The sequence below is a fragment of the Lates calcarifer genome, linkage group LG15, assembly GCF_001640805.2.
Source record: "Lates calcarifer isolate ASB-BC8 linkage group LG15, TLL_Latcal_v3, whole genome shotgun sequence".
In the NCBI taxonomy this organism is placed as follows: Eukaryota; Metazoa; Chordata; class Actinopteri; family Centropomidae; genus Lates; species Lates calcarifer.
The window spans coordinates 29,569,355-29,592,880 of record NC_066847.1 but is presented as its reverse complement, the minus strand read 5'-3'; the positions used below and the strand labels follow the sequence as shown (position 1 = coordinate 29,592,880).

The following is a 23,526-nucleotide window of genomic DNA, read 5'->3' as shown; positions in this document are numbered from 1 at the left end:
TTTTAACCTTTTTAATTATGCATTCACCAGCATTGGAGCAGCATGGGGGAGACAGTCTCCAGTCAGTCAGTAGCTTAAGTATCAGGTTTAAGGCTTCGTGCCTTCAGTATGATTCAACACTGATGCTCATCCACCAGGCACAATAGGTGAAGGAGCCCTGCTGTAATTAGATGATCCGTTTGGTCTGTTCAATTATGGTTTAAATTAAAGTAGAGGATGCCCCAAGCATGATGTGTGTGTGTGTGTGTGTGTGTGTGTGTGTGCGCGCGCGCTTATACATGTGAGGGATGCTGTGGTTCCAGGCACAGTAACACACACTGGAGGAACGGATGGGGGGAGGCAACCATGATGGTACTTGGTGCATGGCCTAGTTGTGCGTGAGGAGGATGGACGGAGGGTCACAGTAGATAGAAAGATGGACAGATGGATGGATGGCTAGATAGATAGATAGATGTTTTCTCTACTCACATTCCAGGTGCTTTTTCTTTGGAGCTGTCTGTTCATGTGTGGTGGCTTTACACACAGCTCGGGACACCTCGGATCCCGTCAGGCTGTACTGCGCCGCGGCGATGCGGTCCGTCAGCGTCTGACCCGACATCTTCTCTCCGTGGAGCCCAACCTCGACTATCAAGCGTCCAATATGGTCCTAACCTAACCCCCCCACACACACACACACTGAAATGAACGCCCGGCCTCAGTAATCCCAGCTGCTCTCGAAAAACACCACAGAAACACAGCACTAGAGAGGAAATACTGTAGCACGCTTTCTATAGAACTGCAGTTGATTTGATTTGCATAACAAAACTGAAATTTGGCTGATTCTCACTCAGTTGTGTTGGATCTGCATGCGTTTCTGGAACAATCATGAACTGACTTTCTTCCGTGAAGGCCAGTGTCCTCTGGGAATTATAGTCTATAGGTTAAATAGGCGAAAATATCCAACTGCAACTATTCCTATTCCAAGGTTTTCCCTTTCATTTCGATTAATTTCTTACTGTTGGCGTTATTGTCGGCCAGCCTCCCTGACAAAACGCTCCTCTCCGGATGATGCTCGCTGCTGCCTCTCCCCCCGCCTCCTCCCTGTCTTCCGTCCTCCACTCTCTCCTGGATAATCCTCACTACCACCACCACCAGTCCGACGGTCCCTGTGTGTCAGCGGGGCGTGCAGGGGAACATCAGGCCCTGGCTGGCATCATCTTCATCCCCCAACCATCCAGTTTTTACCCTCCTCCTCCCCCTCCTCCTGCTGGACGCTTCTTCTTCTTCTTCTTCTGCTGCGGCCACCGTCAGCCTGCGAGCCCCGGAGATGCGTGCTCCACACAGGGCCGTTGATTGGTGGTGTTTTCAGAGGATTTACATCCTCTTGTTTATTTAATTATTAATTTATTTATATTTCTCACAACGCCCCGCCCCCTCTGAGTCAGGTGACGCAGTATTACCAACCCCGCTGCTGCGTCTTTCATCGCGAGAGCTGGGAGGAGACGAAAAGGATGGAGGTTGTGAATACCAGGAGGACATAGCTGCTAATGTTTCCCTAAAGTCTGATTTACACACAGAGCTGATTTTTCACACTCAAGGGGAATAATACACAGCAGTGCTAGTTAAGAATGGGACAATATTTAACTCAATCTGTAACGCCACAAACTAATTAATGCATTGCATATTTAATGATATGCTAATTCTTTGATTTGGAATTAATGATATGTTACTGCTGTAGGTCTTAGCTAGTTAGCCTGACATGCTAAAGATTGCAGCTTACATAAGAGAAGATAAACAGTGTTATCCACTACACAATAACGCTCATAAGCTTTGGTTTTGAATGTGAAGGGTTAATAAAGCTACTATACAGCCTAGCTTGATGCCTGTCATGCTGCTACCACACTATGAAGGTCATGAAGCGTGTTGCCTCACTTGACAGATTTCCTTGATCAAGGAGGCTCAGTGTAGGACCCTGCAGTATTCAGGACGCACCTCTGCCTTTGTCTCTGTCCATGGTGCTGATATCATCAGCTCTGCTGCAGCTCTGGATAGATCGGTGATTCTGTGGCAGGAGTTCAGTGTCTGGTTATTTATTTTTGACATAAAATGCCTAATATGTATTAATGCATAAGAGACAATAATGAAATAATATAATAGCCTATATAGGCCTTTCTGAAAGGAGTTATTCTGCTTAACAAGTACTTTTTCTTTAGATTCTTAAATGCATATTGCTGACAATACTTCTTTACTTTTACTTAAGTGAAATTTTGAACTTGTACTGCAGTAGTTTTACAGTTTTGTACTGCTACTTTAAAGGATTGGAATACTTCTATCATTGGATATCTTACTGTAATTCATTCATACCACCTGAGATCAAAAAACTGAATCTCCTAATGCAAAGTAGGTCAGAACCTGGGGAGCAGGTTGTCTTTAACTAGCCGTAACAACACACACCTGTCCAGCGGGAGGAAGTTATTGGTAAGTTTGGGAGATTTCATCAGTCTACATCATGATGACATTACAGTTACAGTGACATAATGTAAGTGCATTGAGAGACACAGCACATTTAACCCTCCCATTAGAAATCTTTATTTATTAAGTCACATCGATATGGAATGGCACAACATCTTCGCTTTGTCCCAAAAGGATCCACATGAAATGTTAAAAGTCAGTCATCAAAGCTGCTCCATATATACAAATAATTAAAATTAAATACAATAGCTTTTGAAAAGTAAAATAATCATTATAAATACAAAAAATGTACAAACTATTTTTCACCATTTGTATTCGTTCATTTGTTCTTTAATGTACAGGTTGAGGTTTTTCACGAGTGTTGATCAGTCATGTGTTAATCCCCATGTTCCTCCCCCCGCAGTGTTCTCACGTCTTGATAAGTCCCTCAAGAAAGTCTTTTTCCACCATCTCCTCGATGTTCTGTCGAGCTCGACTCCAGAAGACTTTCTGGCTCTCCAGTTTGTGGCCTTCCTTGTGGCCGGGGAAGGAGGAGTCTGAGGAGTTGTGTGTGAAGGCAGGACCTGAGCGGCTGCTGGCCTTGCTGTTGAACACCTGGCTGAGCAGGTTGAAGAAGGGAAGCAGTTGTTCCATGCTGCGGATCACATACAGGGTCAGCATTAGGTGACCTGGCTCCCAGGACAGGGTTCGGGTGGAGCAGTCCTCCTCTGGGTTTTTCTAAATGAAGGGGAATAGATAAATTACTTAAGTAAAAAAAAAAAATATGTGCCATTCTGCAGGTGGAGGGAACTACAGCAAAAATTTAATGGGCTCAAACATAAAAAAAATGGTCAAGTCTTTTAATGAGTGTTTCCCTGAACATACTCTTTATACGAGGCGGTCATTTATCTCCATCACTAATAACCTTGACAGAGGGTGGATGAGATACCTTGGCTCGTTTCCTCAGCAGCTTGGCCAGTCGGACGACGTAGGGTTTAAACTCTCTCTGATGAGTCCCCTGACGTCTTACTTCCAATCCTGAATCGTCTGAAGCCTCTGGGATGAAAGCCCAGCGGTACCTATAATGAGGCAGATCTAATTTAGAAATAACACTACTTTGATCTCTTTAATGAGCAACCAAAGCATTAAAGGAGCAACATCCAAATATCTTATTCACGTGTCCATTCAAATACAGCCTGGGCAATCTTCCATTTAAAATTGTCATCGATCCCTGCTCTATTCATCTCTCACAAATAATGACAGTCTGTTACCAATTCCATGATCTAGACCTATCACATGCAAAGCTTATTATGACCCATGCTTGTTTGTACTGACATCTGGAACTGAGGCAGGCTCTCAGGAGGGAGAGCCAAGGCCAGATCCAGGAGTTTGCATGCTGACAGATAGAGGTTGAGCCAGCGCTGGCTGTTGTAGGAGGTGGAGAAGCCATTCCCTCCAGAATAAGTGGTCTCCAACCCAGCCACAGAGGGCCCTGACGTCCTAGAGGTGGACAGGAAAAGATAAATCATTAAAAGAACACAGGAAGAAGTCATTCTGATGCTCATTTGCTGCTGCCACCCAGTTTGCAGTATCAACAGATACCTTGATATGTCTTCATCTGCTGTTAGCTCCTGCTCCATCAGTAGAAACACCTGAACCTGTAGGAACAGTTGTAGAGCATACAAATTAGCATGTGCAAGTGAATTTATGTGAGAGTAGGTCAATACTTGTAAAAGACTGAAGAAAAGGTATGGTAAGTGAGAGATTGACTGCAGTCAGTGACATCCAGTGCTCACCAGTTCAGTGATCATGGTGGGCCACAGGGAGGTGAGGTGTTGAGGCGACATGCGCAGCAGCAACACTCTGAAGAACAAGAACACCTGAGCATGGAGGATGGGCACCTGAGGCAGACGCAGGCTCTCCACCAGACGCTCTGAACACACACACACACAAACATCTGAGTACCAGCTCAATGAACATGGTAAACTGCAGAAGTAAAAAAAAAAACCTAAAACTAAAAACACCATTAAGCTTCATTTTACTATGCTTGCTGCTGCTGCTCCATGTCTCTGTGTGCACTGTTTACCTTGTATGTCTGGGAGGTATTTCTGATACTGGTCCACTTCGCTGCTGTAGATGGTGAAGGCCAGGCGTTTGAGCAGCATGGCCCTCTGTTCCAGCTCAGCATCTCTGTTGGTGAACAGACTCAAAGAGCTGCTCTGGGCTACAGCCACCCGGGCTGCAAATAGAAACACACACAGACTTTATCAGTCTATGTGCCAGTCTTTAACCTCTAAATAGGCTTTTAGTACGTCACATCAGCATATTTTTCGCAGCTGAATGGGCTACAGATTTAGTGCAGAGCGTAAATACAAGTGTTTGTTTTGTTCAAAACGCTTTGCAGGATGCAGGTTTAATTCTGCCTGGGATGTAATGAGATGTGAAAAGTGTAAAACACTCTGCAAGTATCACTTAAGATTAGATGATGTGGTAAATGGTGCGTAGCCACACCCAGTGGTAAGAGCTACACTCATTTCTAAATTAAACTCTGCTAAAGAATCATAAGGCTTACTCATGAGGTCTCTGAAAGTGGTTTTGTCATGAGTCATCAGGTGGTCAATGATGGCTCTCCAGCTGAAAAAAAGAGTGACATGATGTTAGACTAATATTTAATAAACATACAGAGACAAATTAACACACACAGCCTCCTTGTATCTGGCAGAAAATGTAGGTAAAATATGCTTACACTTTAAAATGCATCTTTACTGTCCCTGTGTTTTCAGCAAAGGGCAGACTGCTAAGACAATCCTCTATAAACATACTATACATGTACTGTATACATGTGTATGTCCCTTAAAACTGACAGGAAACACAGTCTTGCTTCTTCCACTGTGCACATAAGTTATAATACATTTTAAACAAGAACGTGAATATCTCATCTTTTTGTGTGACAATCCTTTGAAGGGATCTAATGGACGTCTTTATATAGTTGCAAAAATAACGCCCAATTATTTTGAAGAAGAAATGATGGCAGGGATAATAAATGACTTTTCATTTTGGGGGTGACCTATTACTTTAAATTAATTTCTTCTTCATCTTGTACATCCCAGGTAAATGTGTTTCTTTTTTCCTCCATCTGACCGTAATCAATTAGGTTACAAGTTAACACAAGCTGTTGAAGTGGTCACCCACACACACACTCCAGTTCCCTCTCCTACTCACTGACTGACGCAGGAGGAGTCCATCTGGAAGAAGGTGTGGTCCATGAAGAGGTCAAAGGCCTCCTTCTTCCAGGCACGTCGGGTGTATTGGTACCCACTTAGGCTGCTTAACAGTTGGATGCAGGCCCGGTAGCTGGGGGCGTTGTGAGCACTGCCAGAAGAAATAGGAAACATTATATTTTCATATTTAAAATATGTGATCAGCTACAACTCATTTTCACAAATGGCAGTTCACTGCACTTCATGCATGTTACAAGTGTAAACACAAGATTAGTCTTCAACACAAACATGCACAAAAGGTCAGGTAATATTTCAGTGTTAAGAAAACTTGTCCACACCTGTGGTTACGGAGATAGGGCACCACATAGTGCATAATATTAACCAGCAGTGGGATCACCCTCTCCTTCTCGTCACTGTAGAACACCATGTCCAACAGATGAGCCAGCACCTAACAAATAAATTCAGCATTCCTTATGTCAGACTCTCCCCGTATACTTTCAGTAAGCATGGCAACACTGACTAATGTTCAAAATATGATTAGAAAGAAGGCATTCATCTCTAAATATTGAGCTACTTGGGCTACTTGGTTGAAACATTGTATATGTTATATGTTATACAGTGCCTCAAGATAACTTCTGTTGTGAATTGGCGCTATATATAAATAAAATTGACTTGACTTGACTTGACTATAGGCACCATATTCCTGCATCAACCAAATGTATGACAAACTGCACTGCAACATACTGATGTATTGCCGCAAATAAACCCATTAAGAAATAAAGCTGCACAAAGCAGTAAAGCACTGGCAAAACCTGCATAATTAGCTCTACACAGAGCTAAAACAGCCAGGGTAGAAGAATGTGGTGAGTGATTTCAATTGTCTAGCTCAGCTCATTCACAGCAAACAACACTAAATCCAGCTGATTGATTTACTGGTTTACTAATAATGATTTATGTTAGAGGTGGGGAAGTGGTTGTAAATCAGCTGTAAGGAGTTCAGTTGAAGTGCACTGGGTGGAGTTAATGTATTGTACGGCTATGCCTGAGAGCAACAGGCCTAAACACTGCTGGTAAATATAAGTGAGAGCAGCTTGAGACATAATCAAGATGAACAAATGGCAGAGCCACTGACTGATGTCCTGAGAAACAGTAGTGCAGGAGGGGTTGAGCTGAATCACAGAGACATGAGTGTTTTACCTCAGCCAACAGTGTGAGGGCGTGAACGCTGTACACTGATGGAGTGAAGCTGGAGGCCTCCATCACTGTGAGCATTAAATCTACAAAACACACATACCAAACATTAACAGCAGCTACATAGCAGAAAAATATTAATACTGCCATGCTGAAATAAGCAGACTATCTGCAAAATATATTCGCATTTCACATGCTTCACTGTTCACATGTAACTATGTGCTGTGTTCTGACCCCTCACACAAAGATTTTATGACTCAGATTAGATTAATTTCTACACTTGATTTAGCTGGATCCCTGACATTAAAAAAACATCTCTGATATAAACACAAAATGACCTCTCCCTTGACAAAATACAGACTGCCCTGAACAAAAATACATAAACTAACTAACTACTACTTCACAATCAGCTGATCAAATACCAGGAGAACAGAAAAAGAATCTCATCCTGTTGATGTGAGCTTCCTTGAGGAATCAGACAGACACATGTATTTCTGTACACATATAGAAGTGTAGAATGGATGCAAAATGCATTTACACTTGACTTTTAAAGGGCCCACATGGGTTTCTGTCAACATCAACATCCATTTTATGGTTGTGCTACATCCAGTAACCCAGGAAGCTCTTCCAAGTGTTAACACAGTGTGGGGAGGGGTAAAACCGAGACATATTACAGCTGTTTTTTTCTCACATTCCCATCAGACATAATGCCTAAAATTTTAAGCTTAGTTTTGTGGGAAACTAGCTGGTACATACAGTAGTAATATCCAGTCATGCACATGTGGCCTTCATTGGCCCTTTCTCCAATGCAATTAGTAAATGTATAGCAACACACCTTCCACATCAGCTTCCAGGTTGGTTCCATCCACAACTATCTGAGGGGAGGCCTTCACCTCTAGGTTTCTCCTCAACCATGTGGTTTGCTCTAGAGAGGATCCTGCAATTGTCCCGATGGCCTCCACAACTTTATGGGTCACGTCCTGAATACACAAAGAATAATATAAGTTACATTAGTAAGGAGTCATTTCCAGTCAGGTGAGTTTATTGTAAATCAGCATGAAACCACAGCTGAACTTCAACTTGCCATTAAGGGACATAAAAATTACACAATTGTAAGGCAAAATAAAAGTTAAAAACATTATCTTTACAAGACATAAAGCAAACAGTTAAGAATTCAACTGGAGTCAAGGTGGTTAAAGTAATCACCTGCAGCTCCCTTTGGTCCTTCTTGCTCTCCAGATTGGGATTCTTCAAAATGAACTCATTCAGAACTCTTGAGAAAAGAAAGACAAATGAGAGGCCAAGTTAAAATATATAAGGTGTGGACTCTGTAGACTTCAAATCTACAATGTGACCAGTTAACTGTGAGTTTTCTACTAAGAAATTTAAAACTAATCTTACAACTGAGGTTGTGAGCATGTAATGACACCTTAACGACAACTAAATGGAGAGAAGGAAAAGACCAACCCCAATATAAGAAACTGTCCTGGGGCAGGCAGGCCTAACTGTACAGAGTCTTTCAGCAGTGCCAGCAGAGATGGCCAGCTATCAACTAAACTGGACACAGGAATCCTAGGACAAAAAGAGGGCACAATCAAAAAATGCAAAGAAAAGGGTTTTAGAGGTTAGAAGGTTAGATTGATTAAATCAAAAACAGCAGTTAAATAACAAAGGTAAATCCAGTAAACACAGATGTTGGGAAGAAGTGGACTCACCTCTGGACATAGGCATAGAAGAACTGCAGCATACAGACCTCCAAAGAGAGGTGCTTCTGTAGATATAGTGAGGAAATATAATGAATAACCATGAACAAGGTGAAACTCTAAGACTTCAAGAAAATCAAAATCCCCACAACTTAACATATATTTAATACTTGCACCGTTCCTGCTGTAGAAATGTATGCAACTTCAAAGTTTCTCTTGATAAATAATAATAAAAAATAGGAACTTCTACAGTCAGATAACAGAGAGGAAACAATTTAAGCTCCAGTAAGTAACAATACGGTTACAGTACAGCTGACACCAGCAGCAGAAACAGAAATACAAACCTTGTCCTTTGCAATGGCAGGAGGCTGTTTGAGAACCTCTTTGACTGTCTGCATGACTGTCTCAGTGCGCATGGCACTCACTGAACGAACCAGCTCAACCAGCAGCAGCTGTTCTTCACTGGCTAGAGGAATCACCTGAAAGATACAAAGTATAAATACACATCAGTGGTATAAATGAGTGTAGTATAATAACTTAACTCCAAACTAAACTAAATCACAGTCTTGAACAGAGTATGTGTATATCATGTCGAAGAGTATATGTACTTCATTTTTTTGATGGTAACTACTCAGGCATTAGGTTCTAATTTTTTTCCATTGGCAGTGGTGGCAAAATATGCAACACTATTATCATTCAAAGACAGTTTTTTTGGCATTTCTTCTAGGAACCATGCTAACAGGAAGGTGGAATGAAAAGTCCTGCCTCTGCAACTTTTACTGCCTGTATTAGCCTGATTTAAATGGTGGTCAACATTGAAAAGTTGAGCATACTTTTTTACAACACCCACCTTATTTCTGATTGGAGTCTTGACCTGTTTTCTCTCATTCCAAACATAGGCTATTGCTGCCATGAAGTGCGCACCATGGTTCATGGAGATTGGACCCAGCAGCTCCAAAATTTGCTGACGGAGGTTCTGTAGGTTCAGATTTGAGTTTCAGTGAATATTGCAGTATATTGTGCTAGGAAAAACACAACTGAATTCAAGAAATAAATCAAATAGAGTGTTATATCCTCTAATTACTAAGGAGAGATTTAATTTTCACATTGTTGCCTCATGTCACCTTCCACACCTACTGTGTCAAACTATGCCCACTGCCCAAGCTAAAAGCTCAACCTGACAAAACATGGGAGTTAGTTGCACCAGTAACTTAGGTAGGTTACTTTGCCTTTAATTGTTCTTCCTTGAGGGACAAAAGCCTTGTAATAATGATGTAATAATGAATAATGTTTTGTGTAGGATAAAAATCACTGTATAATCTCAGTGAAAATTACATTACCAGCCCACCTCCGGAAAAACTAATTCCATCTGGACATGGCTAATAACTATTTGAAGCAAAATAAAAAATATAAATACAGAGCTATAATTGCTGAAAATGTCCTCCCCTGTCAGTAATAACATTCAGTTTTTACTGTTGGGACCAGAAATCCAAATATTCTGCATGGAGTTATTAGACTGGCTGCTCACAGGTTAGCTCTGAGCTGGTTCTGTGGTTTGTCCACCACAAACTATATTTACTGGTCTACTACTGACCACCATTATGTGCTGCTGACATTTTAAATTATGTCCTAAAACCACATTTGACCTTATCACATGCACCTGATTTTTTTTGTGGTTGAAAAGAGACAAAGCCAATCTCTTTATCACAGACACTCCCTCTCATTTCTTTGTTTGTTCAGTCAGACGTTGTCCTTGCTCCACTATCAGGGCATTACTAAAATTACTTTATCATTCAGCTAGACTGGTTAAAACTGCATTATAATCCATGGCTGAGTCTTTTATGAAAAAACTCATACTGCCTGGTGTACCTTTGTGGAGCCCAGGTTGATGTTGGAAGTAGAGGCAGCAGAGGCAGCAGCTGGCTTGTCAGAGTTGTCAGCCTGGTGGAGAACACTCCACAGCAGTGTGACAGACGACATGATGGTATGGAGGATGGACAGGATACCTGAACGAGCCTCAGTCAGGTGCTTCTGGTCAACACTCACTTGTAACTAAAAGGCAGATAATGCAACAAAACTGTCAGTGCTATAGTACAACACTGTACTATGCAATGACGTGTCAAGCATATGTCAAGCATATCTATCACATAGGGCATAAATATCTAATATATAGCAAGGTAGTGTGTATTCAGAATTGCACAGAGTACAAGGGTTAAACTGCTACAATAATTAGGTGCACAGCACCCTCACCTGGTGGTACTGGGAAGTGGGATCTAACAGGCAGTAATGGATGATGGCTGTTACCCCTTCCAGCACTGTCAGAATCAGGTCAGGAGGAATGCAGAGAGCCATCCACTGGGGTCTGGAATATAGAGGGATAATATGGAGTTTAATCAATGCATACTTTTGAATTAATATTTTATGCCATGTCAATATAAAAATGTGTAATGTTACTCTTGAAGCACAATTGGTACAGCAGAAAGATGGATGATGTTTTGGAGAGCAATTGCATTCAGTGGTCAAGAGTGCCATCTAGTGGCCAAACCCTTGTCATTAATGCATGGATATAACTGATTGTGGTTACTATAATGGCATGTCATATCAATACAATCCATGTAGATGTTAATACCTGGTGTCAGTTATCCCAGTTTCATAGCGGTACTGCTGAAGAAGGTTATCCAAGTTCCTGCACAGCTGTAGAGTGACTGAGGCCACCACCCTCCTAAGCACCCTCCCCATGTACGGGAGGGTGGCTGTTATGAGTCCGATCCACTGGGGGTGCATCTTACATGCATGGTGCTGATGAAGTGCCCTTATCACTGCACAAAGGAACATACCCTGAGCTGTGATAGGCTGTCCGTGGAGGTACTGCAGTGATGTCATTGGCTGCTGAGGGTTTACATGCTCCACTTCTCCACCGAGAATCTCAAACCCTGCCCCAGCACCACCTCCTGTCCCTCCACCTACTGCCCCTCCTCCCACAGGTCCTCCCTCTCCTCCTTCATCAGCTGGCACCAGGACTCTGTGCTCAAGTACAACGAGGCTCTGCAACAGTCTTAATAACTGTGACTGGACTGCACTACAGCTGTCGATCTGGTCCTCTGACAGGTTGATCACACTGTCCTCTGACAGACCCTCCTCCACTGTGGCCACGTTGACACCTGCCACCCGCTGCTCATGCCATTTCTGGGCACTGAATATGGAGGAGAGAAGGCAATGGAGAACTACCTTCTGAACTTTGCATTTAGAGAGGACATCACTGATGAAACTAGCAAAGCCCTTAGCTGAGCCACCTGTGACTTTGGATAGCTCGCTGAAGAGAAGAGCTAAGACCTCCACACTGGTCAGCTGCATGGCTCGGTTCCCTGCCAAGTCCTGAGGACCTGCTGCCAAGTGGGCAGAGTAATAGCTTCTTAGGAAATAGAGGCAAAGCGAGATGATGATCTCCAGGTACATGGCACTGCGAAATGAGTGGGAGTGGGAGTCCTGGGGGATGGGGCAGTAGAAGTCTTTGCCCATGACGGAGACTCTGTGACGTGCTAGGAGGTTTTGGAGCAAAGAGAGCTGTGGAGTGTAGGTATTGTTGATGCTGGTCGTGGAGATGGCACTTACAAACCCTGAGGGAGCGGCTTTCAGCATGGCTGCAATGGCTGACAGTGCATGTAAGGCCCGGGAGGAGTCGTACAGCTGGAGGTAGAGCAGGACATGCTGGTAGAGAGGATGGATGTTAAAACGAGGTGGAGCAGAGGATGATCTGCGTCCTGTGACACTGACACCCCCAACAGTCCCACCAGGACCCCCACTGGGTGAGCCAGTGTCACTCTCAATCTCTGAGACCTCACCTTCCCCACAGCTGTACCAGTTCTCTAGATCCAGGCTGTCCCCAAAGAAAATACTGGGTGGCCGCAGTTTCTCAGCTTGATTCGCTGCCTTTCTCTGCCTCTCCTCTTCTTTCCTCTTGGCCTTCTTGATCTTGGGCTTTGCACCTGGAGATTTGTCTGCCAGCCTCTCCATGATCTTCCCTTTAAGGCTGAGCTGGGTGCTGCTGTGGCTACGTTTACGGGCCTGAGGGTCATCCACCCGAAGGTTGTGGTCTGGGGTGGCTGGGTCAGAGCTGTCCGGCAAAGTGACGATGGAAGGGGATGAACTATGACGGGTGATACCCTCTTTGAGCTGCTCCTCTGCAGATATATCAGCAGGTGTGACAGAGAGGAACTCCAGCGTGCCTTCAGCCAGCATCTCTGGCAAAGTCTGGTGGTTGGAGCTGGGAAGAGGACCGCAGTCAAGATGGGGACCAGTGGAGGTATCTGAGGAAGTGCTGTCTGTGTCCGTCTGTGGCCAGTTTTCAGGTGGAGGTGAGACTTCAAGAGATCCCTCATCTATTAAAGTCAGAACCCTGTCTATTAGCTCTTTTATAACAGAGGACACAACCTCTTCTACAGAGTCCTCGGACATGTCATCTGAGGAACCGGGCTGTTGGTCTGAGCCATTGACTGTGCTGTTGACACCCTCTGCTTCCTCAAAGCTGCCATTTTCCACTGTTGATGAATGAGAACCACTGGACTCTGAGCTCTGGGGCTCCCCCTGCTGTTCAGCAGGCTGATATTCACCAGGTAACTGTAGGTTCTCACTGCTCAGGCTGAGAAGGGACAGGCTGTCACTCAATGGGTTGACAGTTAGACAGAATGGCTCCATGTCCCCCATTGCCAGGCCCCGGAGCTCCTCTTGTGTAACTCTGTCCCCACGGATTTGACTGAAGTCTAATGAAAGAAAGAAAGAGGAAGAAGAAAGTTCACATAAATGCTCAAACATATAAACATATGCTCTTATCATACAAAAGAGACAGGACACAGTCACTATCAGCATAAAAAGCAGAGATATTGGGCAGTGCTCACTGTCTGAGAAGCCAGAGTCCCTGGTGTAAATGTGCTCTGATGGCTCCTGTTCAGGTGGTTCAGGAAAGACCTGGGCCCAGTGCCTCTGGGCTTGTACCCTCTGAATGGACACTCGGTGAGTCTTGGGGTGGAGCAGAAGGAGGAGAAGTGGCTCAAGGACCCGAGCAATGTCATGTCTCTGAAGGACCTGATTCAACCATGCCCGACCAACGGCGCTGGTACATGGATCCCAATAACTTAGACTGTCCAGCATGATGAAAAGAGATCTGTAGGACCAAGTGAAAAGAATTAGAGAGAAAAGAGGAGAGATAAAGAGAAAATGAAAAGGACATTGAATCAAAGGAAAAGCATTTGATACAAAATACAACTGTAGCTGTAATAAATTAAGCACAATTTCCATGTCATCAACAGATCCTGGCCTACCTGTCAAATGTGCGACTAAAAGGAGAGGACTTGGTGATGTTCAAATCTCGTGTCAAATGCCACAGCACAGAGAACTTCACGTGAGCCTCCAACCGAATTCTCTGAAAGAAAACATGCTTCAGTATGGTTTTAATGGTGTGTGTGCCTCTGTTTCGTGTGTTTGTTTGGATATGACCTGACAGGTGTGCAGTGTACTGACCTTATCTCTATGCATGAGTTGCTGGCTGATGACGTCCTCACAGATGCTGGAGGAGGGCACCAGGTTGTGGAGCTGGTAGAAAAGCTCCACACTGCGTTGATGGTGCTGAGGTGTTCCTTCACTCAACTGGTCCCACAGGATCACAGCCACACTCTGAGCAAAAGATTAGAGATTTTTAAAAAAACATGAAAAAAATAAAATACCACTAATAGTTCCACTATAACCTGAAAAAAGATCCCTACCTTGAAGAAGTCTGTCTTGTCTGCAATGTACTTGAGGATTCCCTGAGTAAGTGGTGGCCTGATGACGACAGCTACTCGACCCTGGCTGGGGCTCATGTGCTGGGTGGATTCTGTGTTGTCACTAGATGCCACGCTCTCAGCGGTCACCATGGCAACTGACTGGGTGAGTCCTACTAGGTCCATGAGCAGGGAGATGGCCACGCCCTGCAGGCTGAAGTCACTGGCCAGGCAGCAGGCATCCATCAGTGTCTGCAGCCACACTGGCAGACGGACCTGCTCACTGTCTGTATGGATGCAGGAGGGATATACAGTATCTTAATGTACATCTTCATCTACATCTTTATCCCTTACAGAGGTTTTATTGTCCTCTCTTTCAAATTCAAATATTCAAATATTCAAGTTTACCTTAATTACACTCAGCAACAGTATGCATACTGTACTTACTAAAAGAAAGAGGCTTCCCTCATTCATTATTACAGAGTGTTTCTGGAGCTTACCCAGCTGCTCTTCCTGTGTGGGTGAAGACTTGAGGTTACCCTCTGCAATGTAGACAGGGAAACTGGAGCATTCTAGGAAGAGCTGGCAGGCAGCAGTGAAGGCGGCAACACATTCTCTCTGGACCAACCCAGATCCTGGGCATAACTCAGTATAATCGCGGTGCTGGGAGCCCTCTGAAACCAGGGGCCCCGACTGCATGACCTCATTTCTTTCACCCTCTAGTCTGTCCACCCGCCCCGGGGTTATATACAAGATGATGAGTCGGGAGAGGAACTGCTGGAAGTGCTCCAGGCAGCACTGCATGACTGGTTTGTCCAGAGGCTTGGTCTGAGATGGGCCTGAGGAGCGACGGCCTGTTTTGACTGCTGGGTGGGGATGGGGAATTCGCTCTGTTTCGTCTGGGCCATCTCCCTGATACTGGACAAAGTCTGTGAAGCCACTTTCTGAGGAGCGACTGCTGGGAGGATTTTCCCCATCCTCAAACACCTCCCCACTGCCAGGTAGCTCCAGAGTAGCAGGGTGAGCCTGCAGAAAGAGAGTGGTAGACGTTTTGCTAGACTGAAAATACAGCAAGTCAGGAAATTTCAAGTGGAGATTCTGTATACTGCCACAATGCATTTGAGACCATGATACTCTATGAGGTTCTCATCAAATTTACAGTTGAAGAAATGCATCTGGTAAGAAATGCAAATGAGGTGCCAATAATGCAACTGAGTCCCCCTGAGTGAGTTGCAAGAAAAAATAAATAAAGCACTAAGCTACAGTGTTTTACAGCTTAGTGTATTTTTAACAATTTTAATAGAAAAATAATAATAAAAAATAACAAAATCTTAAAATAAGAGCAAAATATGTGTATGTATTTCAGTGTGAGAAACATTTATCATTTATACAGTCTAGAAGTCTGGAGACAAGAGAATACCTCTAGCATGCTTTGAACTTGTCCAGGTTCCCTAAAGCCTCTGCACTCCCACACAACAGGTGTTCTTAATTACACTGCCTGACCCTTCGAGTACAGAGGTCTAATCAGGCAACATAAGTGAAGAAATGTGTGTGTGGATGATGTGTGAAGATACTTTAGGGGTACAATCATGGACATTTTCACAGCACACATCTTGACTTGTCATAGTGTGAAAATCACAGGTGTAAGCAATAAACCAAATGAAGGGTCAGTTTAGTTAAGTGTCCCACTGTAATTCCAGTGAGCAGCATGCACGACAGACCATGGAACTGTTCACCTGAATGGAATGCAGCCTTTATTAAGGTAAGTAAATACCACTGTGATTTTACTGCAATTGCATAACAAAAAAGAGGTCTAATGATCTGACAAATGGCCCCAACAACACTATCTAAAACAAAAGATTGTAAACCACCAACAATCTATAAATTATTTTTCATTAAATTTTCAGAAAATGTAATATACTGTAAAACAACATATACTGAAACTGCAATATAACTTTACAGATATCTGGACACAAGACTTAGAAGACCCATATACTTTAGAATTAAACCATACCAGAAATGTATTCCATAAAAACAGTGTGTCAAACTAGTGGTTATGATAATGGATGTCTCTCAAGAGGCCGAGACATTAAACAAATAATAACCTTAACAGACAAACCAACACCTTCCACTGCACTGTGTTGTGTACACTGGTCATTTTACAGTGAGGCTGTATACACAGCGGTTAGGTCTGATCTGAGGAACTAAGTGTAGACGGAACTGTACACCAGACTAACATCCTACTGCAGACAGCCCTACAAGTTCATACAGTTCTTTGTCACAGTCAGCCTTGCGGGGGCCTCTGGGATTCGTGGGATACATTTTGATCGTGGCAGCATACACATTCTGGAGCCTGGACTCAGATGGCATGTTAGCCTGCACGTTCCCTATATGCCCCTCAGGGTGGGGGGTGGGGATGTTATAGTATTCAGTGGATGTATGCAGGATTTTTTCCACTCTGATAGATACAGCACACCCAGGAGGCATCACTGATTAGTCTACTCTTCTTCTTCCTAAGAGAGAAAGGATGAGCTGGGCTCAGCTGTTTAACTATCTTCTGTCTTTCTACTTGTCCTCTCCTCTGCCCCTCATGGGTCTACCTCCATTTAACCCATGTCTATCTCCAGACATGTGACTGAGTGACTAAACTTTTATTAATGCCTCACTGAGCTCTCAAACACTTAAACAACCAGGTTGCTGGACAGGGACCAGGAGGACCAGGACAGCCAAATGAAGCATTTGCTATGAACAAGTCTTCAAATGCCTTGTGTCAGGGGATTGTTGGATGGCAAGACCACGCAGCCAACTGTAGCACAGGGCAGGGGGCTGGCAGAAGGAATCAAGAGGCGGAAGGGGCCCTGTTGAGGGACCAGGGAACACCATCAGAGCCTGAACTGATGGGTTTTTGGGCAATAACTTGTAGGGGAAGTGACTTAAGTCAGTCAAACTGGGATTTGTTCTGACTGGGACAACAACAAGGTTTATGTTTTTATCAAAAGACTTTCAAAGGATCAGAGACAGAACAGAATTATACACTGGCAATGTTTTTCAAAGTCAGGGTCAGTGGTGAGAGGTTGCCACAGCAGTGGCTTTGCTACTGATTTGGTGCTTGTGAACAATTCTAATTTCTAACTGGCCACAAAAGAGAACAGATATGCTTATGATTTTATGATGATTCAAGTGGTGGGAAAAACATGATATTCATTCTTTTTCTGATGGAAGAGAGCATTGTAACTTCAATTTTTTGGAATACTTCAATCATTTTCCTCACCCGTTTGTCCTCCTTGTCTCTGCTCTTATCCCTTGCTGAGTTTAAGGAGTTGCCAGTGGAGTTTGAGTGGCCCTGAGCCTGGGAGCTTGAGGGCAGGGTAAGAGGGGACACCAGCGGAGGCTGCACTTTGCTGAGGATCTTGGAGCACAGACGAAGGCAGTGGGTGAGCTCGCCAAGGCCCAGAGCCTGCAGGTGGCAGGTCAGAGCTGCCACCATGCGCAAAAGCAGCTGAGGAAGATGCTCTGTCTGGATCTCTATGTACGTTTCCTGGAAATGATGGAAAACAGAAGTGAAGTGAGGATTTGATGGTATAATTATTGAGAATATGAAATGAGATTTAGAGTTTTATCAGACTACTACTCTTCATAATGTTCAATGTATCACAGTTTGCTTAATTAGATGTTATCAAATATACACTAAAATCTAGAATTCTCTTCTTATCTTACCTCTGCCTGGTTTTATCGTGATTATCACAACAAAATGTTATCTGCTACTGTCATTATCAGTCTAAAAAATACCAATATTTAAAAAAAAAATCTAAATGTTCAGCAGTGAAACACAATGTGAAACCATATATTCAAAGTCATACTGTGTGTTGTTTTTGAATGTTGGTGGCTGCTTATTTCTTTTAAGTAAAAAATATAATCTTGTATGAAAAGAGGGCTCCACATACTTCAATCTAGAGTATTCAATGATGCTTTCATCACTATATGTGTTTATATATATATTATACACTACTGCCCCAAGTGTACTTGTGTTGTGAGAGTGTTGATCCTCTCATTAGGCTTTTTTCCCTTAAATTTTGAAAAAAGTATTTTTACTCAACAAGTAATTGACATTTTATGAAACAAAAAAGAGCAAAAAATAACATCCAAATGATTAAAAAAAGCATTAAATCATGGAGTAAACTAAAATATTCATATTTCTTACAAATATGTGAGCACTGCAATAGCATATAATTGCATGCATGCTTAACAGACAGCACATACACACACTGGGCAGATATTTCATTTTCACAAGATCCACACCCAACAGCCAGGATAGGTTTTCATCACATGTAATGACTGTTAGAATTCCACCTCTCCCTTGGGATCATGTTCATTTTTGGTATTAAAATACAGTAAGTCAGTCATTCTGAAATGATCACTCAAAGCAAGGCAGGAACAAAGATGGCCTGAGGGATGTTGGCAGGACGTTGCAGAAATGTTATCGTAGCCTCAGTGAAGCAGGGTGAGGTGAAAAAGCAGGAAAGAGCAGTACTTTACCTGGCAGATTACCCTCATGCTTCTAGTAGGCTTCAAGGAGAAAGAGCAGATAGTTTGAACAGACAGGAGCAAGCAGAGCACAGGCCACACAAAACTTTGTTTGCAGAAACACACACATACTCTTTCTCTCTCTCACTCACAGTCTCACAGAACACAAGGCAAGGGTCTCTCTTTCTCAAACACACACACACACACACACACACACACACACACACACACACACACACACATTTAAACAGGGTAATAAAAGACTGAGGGATTTCCAAACTATTTAGATTGGAAATACTGTACAGACAAGCATATCTCTAGAGGATGCAAACAACATTTTGGCAGGGAAACTAAACACACAAGGCATTTTGAACCTGTGTAGGGATTGCACATACAGTATATACACACAGAGATAGAACAGATGGTTGGCACACACACATCCTAACGGTGGCCATTACATCCCAAAACTGGATCCGGAAATGGAGTTGGATGACAAATCTGACAACATGAAGGCCAAATTACAAATGGTCATTAAAGTTATTATGTAGGGAACATAATGGATTTAACATGGAGGTGTGTGAGCCAAGAGGGAGTGAGAGATAAAGAATGACATGAAAAGCCCAAGCAGGGGAGACAAGGGACTGTAGGAGAGGGAAAGTAAATAATGTGTTAGTGTACAAAAACAAAGAGGAAACATTTGAGTAAACCAAGATCTATAAAGGAGAGAGAGATGGGAATATGAAAATGTAGGGAGAAAAAAATGAACAATGACAAAAACAGAAAAGGACAGACAAAACTGAGCAATAATGCACTACTGAAAAGACAAAAGTGACAAAGTACAGAGAAAAGAAAATCATAGTAGAGTGAAAGTAAAGAAGACAGAAAGAAAGAAGAAAATGGGAGATAGATATAGAGAAATTAAGACAGAAAAGGAAAGAAATTAAGACAGAAAGGTAAACAGAAAAGAGAAAGAAAGAAACAAACAAACAAATAAACAAAAATTCTCACCAAGGAAACAATATCCAGTAGGAAGTCGACCAGCTGACAGAACTCCACCAATGAGAGCTCAGGAGGATCTGGGCTGCCAGAATGCCGCTTTACATGTGTGCTGCTGTTCTCTGTCCTCCTGCAAAAATAAAGTACAATGGTTAGTGGTTATCTTCTGGGTTTAGATTTTCCAAATGATGTCAGTGTGTAGATCCACTTTGACTGATGTTAAAATGACAGTTGTGGTATGGGTGTAATGGTGTAGAGAAAAGTATTTTCCACAGATTTTGTCCTCTGATATTTAGACCTTAACACAGAATGTTCCTGATACTAGTTAGGTGTGCCTCATTAAGTGACAACTTCAGTGTACACGTACACCTTCATTTATATGTACAAACCTGCAGCACTCCTCAAACCAGCGAGCAATGTAGTCCCACATGTAGTACGGCTCAAAGGAGTTGAACAGGAGATTGGCTGTTTTAATAAGTTCTGCTGTCTTCTTGTTCTCTCGTAGTTTGCTAAAAAAAGACAAAACCCAATTTACATCATGGCAAAATAACACTTGAATCTTAGGAATATGTAACTGTTAATTACAGTTCAATGCAATCATCTGCAAAAAACAATAAATAAACAAAAAATCTATTATAATTCTAATATTGAATAAATGATTAATTATTTATCAAATAAATAGATAAAGTATTTTTTGCAATTTACAAGGCAACATTTACAAAAACTTAAAATAAAATGCAAAAATGTGACTCTCCATCACTCCATAATTCTAGAGTTGTAACTATTCATCAGATTTTTTTTAGATGTTTTTCTTCTTTCATTCCTAATGTCTAAAGGGCACAGATGGGCAAGCCGTTGACTGGACTGACCTGCTGAGGTGTGTATGGTCTTTGCTGAATGGACTCTGGTTTTGGAGGTCCAGCTCTGTTCTGCACTGTGTGTGTAGAGTCCGAAACACCTCAATCAAAACATCCTCCAGGATTGCTGGACCTGGAGAGAGACACATCACATCAGGGATGATATCCACATTGAATGAATACATATTAAATTCAGTTTATGTGACGGGCTGCATGTGTAATATGTGTTATAATTTACATATTTACCACACTAACTAGACTGTTGGTGTACACATACTGACATACCAAGCTCTGGTTTGTCCAGCAGGCTGATGAGAATACGAAATGGCTTGAGGTCGTGCATGAGGATACTCTCCTCTTCCCCACCTCGGGCCTTGCCCTGCAAGATTCCTACCATCGCCTGAAAACAAGCGCGCACACACACACACACACCTGTTACAGCAGAGATCAGAAAATATCTGTAAACTCCAGAGCCACTTTTCACACAGCTGAGGGCACATTTATTTGCTTTTGATTGTTTTTATTTTGCTTCCTATAATATTTGGCAGAATCAATCTCATATTTGCATTGAGCCCCCTTTCATTTTTTTCTTTTTGTTGTGTGTGTGTTTCACGCTTCGTCTGCCACATAATGGACTGATGTCTGGAACAGACGGTCTCTGGTCTCTGTAGTACCAAACCTCTCCCAGTGGAGGGAGCTCCAATAGCTGTCTCAGAGCAGATGGCAGAGGAGCAAACAAAAACCAAAACAAAAACAAAAAAAGTACTTTCAAAAATAAAAACTTCCCTCCCTGTCGCTCCCTGTTCCAACCCCTGGAGTACCAAAGCTTATCATATGCCAGGAGGGCTGGAGCTGTTTTGAGCGCGACAGGACAGATTACACAAGTGCGTATGTGTGTGTAAAAGTCTGTGTGAGACCTGGGAGCTGCCTTCAAAGGATGGGCTTTTGGGGAGAGGAGAAGGGAGCAGGACATATATGCAAACCCAAGAGAGGATGTGGGAGGAGTGGGAGGAGAAGGATGAAAGGGGATGTATAAAGTGTGAGGCAAACAAAAGAGGGAGAGATTTGCCAAATTTAGGGTGATCCCCCCCCTAACACTGACACATATACATATGTATGATCTCAAGAGACTTCAGATTTTTTTGGCATTTTACACCTAAGAAGCATTTTCTGTCACTAAACTATATTTGCAATGAGCTTGAAACCTCACCTGGACCAGCATGTCCTTAGAGAAAGTGTTAAAGTAGTGGCTAGCGTGCTCCTCTGGGTTGCTCTGTCGAGTGCTGCGGGGGCCTATTATCACCCCATTGTTATCAAAGCCTATATTAAAAAAAATACAAAAATAAATAAAAAATAAACAATAAACAAAGACATACAGTTAGACTTGCATAAACACTCAGATGTACATCCAGCACACTCACAAGGCAAGAAGCAAAGCACTTATCCAGAGTGGAGCAAATGGATATTTAATCTTTTTTCTTCTTTGTAAACTCCTAATGGCTGTTGCCAGCATTACTCAGATTTCAGTCATGGTAAAGTACATCTTGGAAAGCTTCACACTATAAAAGCATAACCAGTTTCAGATAAATGATAATGTAATCCATTCATTGGGGAATGAAAAAAAAAACTCTAACTGGGCTAGAATCTGGCTTACAATTGGCATTAGAACCACACTGTATTGTGTATCTCAACTTGGGACTTTCACTCCAATTATAACCTGCTCTTTATCCTTTCCAGTGATCCAGGAATTTGAGATATTCTATGTTGCAATCATTGCAAGTTGTTCTGGATTAGAGTGTAAGCTTGTTACATTCGGTGTTCATCACTATCCATGCAGACACTTACCAGCATCATCATCCACAGTGAGTTGCAAACAAGAGAAAATACAGTAAGACAATGATCACAGCAGATACTACTCTAGCGTATATTCCACAGAAGAGAAAAAAACATCCTATATACCTGATGTGTACACAAATGACAAAACAGAACAATGTGTGTAAAAGTTTGCATGTCGTTCCCACTTTGGTCTATGTAAAATGTCAATACCTCTGATATACATATGTTCGAGTGGTTTCATGAACTACAAACAGTTGATCCCTCTCCTGTAGGAAAAATGGAAATTCTACAATATTCTAAAAATTACAGGAAGAGCAGGAGCAGTGATACTGTATATCTGAGTGTCAGCACTGTGTCTGTGTGTGTATTTCGCACCCAGCAGCCAGGCATAGAGTCTGCGGTTGAGGGACATGTCTCTTCTCAAAACCACATGCAAAGCTGCTGACAGGATCCGGATCATGTCAGGGCGAGTTGCCTGAACACAACAGAACAGACCAGAACATCTGTGACTGTTTCGCTATCCTTTTCACACATACAGATACACACACAAGCAGGCAGATTATGGGTACTAGCTCAGATGTCAATTACTTGGGATATCAATGTCAGTCGTCACTATAGACAGACACACACACACATATCATTATCATACTTATGTTACAGAGTCCTGTAATTTTAGCCAGACCACACACACAGCTTTCCTAACCTGGCTCATGTGGAAAGGGAAGCAGAAGAGGATCAGGTCCAGGGTGCTCCTCTGCACCAACACACTGGAGTCCTGGACTGAGGTACTGACCGCCTCCACCTAGTGAGAACAGAGAAGCACTATTAGTCAACCTGTCTACAAAACACACAACATTTTTCAGTTTCCTGCAGTCAAACTGCCATTTTTTCCTATTTCTTTGTAAATTAATGTTTTAATATTGATTCCTACCCCAAAACTGAATCTAGACACTAATATAGAATAATACCAGCTGAAAACACAGCACTGCTGCTTAATAAACCACTTCACTGT

General features: G+C 42.7%; 2 protein-coding genes across 4 annotated transcripts in view; both read right to left on the bottom strand.

The window, feature by feature from the left end:
* Positions 1-1,358, bottom strand: part of LOC127143317 (clathrin coat assembly protein AP180) — a 30,692-nt gene extending 29,334 nt beyond the window's left edge. Inside the window, exons 1-2 of one of the 2 annotated variants that reach the window (XM_051076002.1) lie at positions 827-1,358; positions 469-651 (exon numbers count right to left, since the gene is read on the bottom strand). In XM_051076002.1, coding sequence (XP_050931959.1) covers positions 469-598 — 130 coding nt within the window. In that variant the 5' untranslated portion in view covers positions 599-651; positions 827-1,358. The remainder of the gene's footprint in view (positions 1-468; positions 652-826) is intronic. The other variant, XM_051076001.1, reaches the window with a different exon arrangement.
* A 1,186-nt stretch (positions 1,359-2,544) lies between these two features.
* Positions 2,545-23,526, bottom strand: part of dop1a (DOP1 leucine zipper like protein A) — a 25,677-nt gene continuing 4,695 nt past the window's right edge. Inside the window, exons 6-38 of one of the 2 annotated variants that reach the window (XM_018682976.2) lie at positions 23,218-23,316; positions 22,890-22,989; positions 21,889-21,998; positions 20,964-21,078; positions 20,691-20,811; positions 20,211-20,330; positions 19,834-19,951; positions 18,838-18,867; positions 17,573-17,839; positions 14,802-15,327; positions 14,305-14,588; positions 14,063-14,215; positions 13,864-13,964; positions 13,441-13,706; positions 11,175-13,305; positions 10,796-10,907; positions 10,415-10,597; positions 9,396-9,521; positions 8,890-9,024; positions 8,558-8,613; positions 8,310-8,414; positions 8,049-8,115; positions 7,678-7,822; positions 6,849-6,928; positions 5,990-6,099; positions 5,653-5,802; positions 5,003-5,064; positions 4,517-4,669; positions 4,227-4,363; positions 4,033-4,088; positions 3,766-3,930; positions 3,380-3,509; positions 2,545-3,168 (exon numbers count right to left, since the gene is read on the bottom strand). In XM_018682976.2, coding sequence (XP_018538492.1) covers positions 2,860-3,168; positions 3,380-3,509; positions 3,766-3,930; positions 4,033-4,088; positions 4,227-4,363; positions 4,517-4,669; positions 5,003-5,064; positions 5,653-5,802; positions 5,990-6,099; positions 6,849-6,928; positions 7,678-7,822; positions 8,049-8,115; positions 8,310-8,414; positions 8,558-8,613; positions 8,890-9,024; positions 9,396-9,521; positions 10,415-10,597; positions 10,796-10,907; positions 11,175-13,305; positions 13,441-13,706; positions 13,864-13,964; positions 14,063-14,215; positions 14,305-14,588; positions 14,802-15,327; positions 17,573-17,839; positions 18,838-18,867; positions 19,834-19,951; positions 20,211-20,330; positions 20,691-20,811; positions 20,964-21,078; positions 21,889-21,998; positions 22,890-22,989; positions 23,218-23,316 — 6,822 coding nt within the window. In that variant the 3' untranslated portion in view covers positions 2,545-2,859. The remainder of the gene's footprint in view (positions 3,169-3,379; positions 3,510-3,765; positions 3,931-4,032; positions 4,089-4,226; positions 4,364-4,516; positions 4,670-5,002; positions 5,065-5,652; positions 5,803-5,989; positions 6,100-6,848; positions 6,929-7,677; positions 7,823-8,048; positions 8,116-8,309; positions 8,415-8,557; positions 8,614-8,889; positions 9,025-9,395; positions 9,522-10,414; positions 10,598-10,795; positions 10,908-11,174; positions 13,306-13,440; positions 13,707-13,863; positions 13,965-14,062; positions 14,216-14,304; positions 14,589-14,801; positions 15,328-17,572; positions 17,840-18,837; positions 18,868-19,833; positions 19,952-20,210; positions 20,331-20,690; positions 20,812-20,963; positions 21,079-21,888; positions 21,999-22,889; positions 22,990-23,217; positions 23,317-23,526) is intronic. The other variant, XM_018682987.2, reaches the window with a different exon arrangement.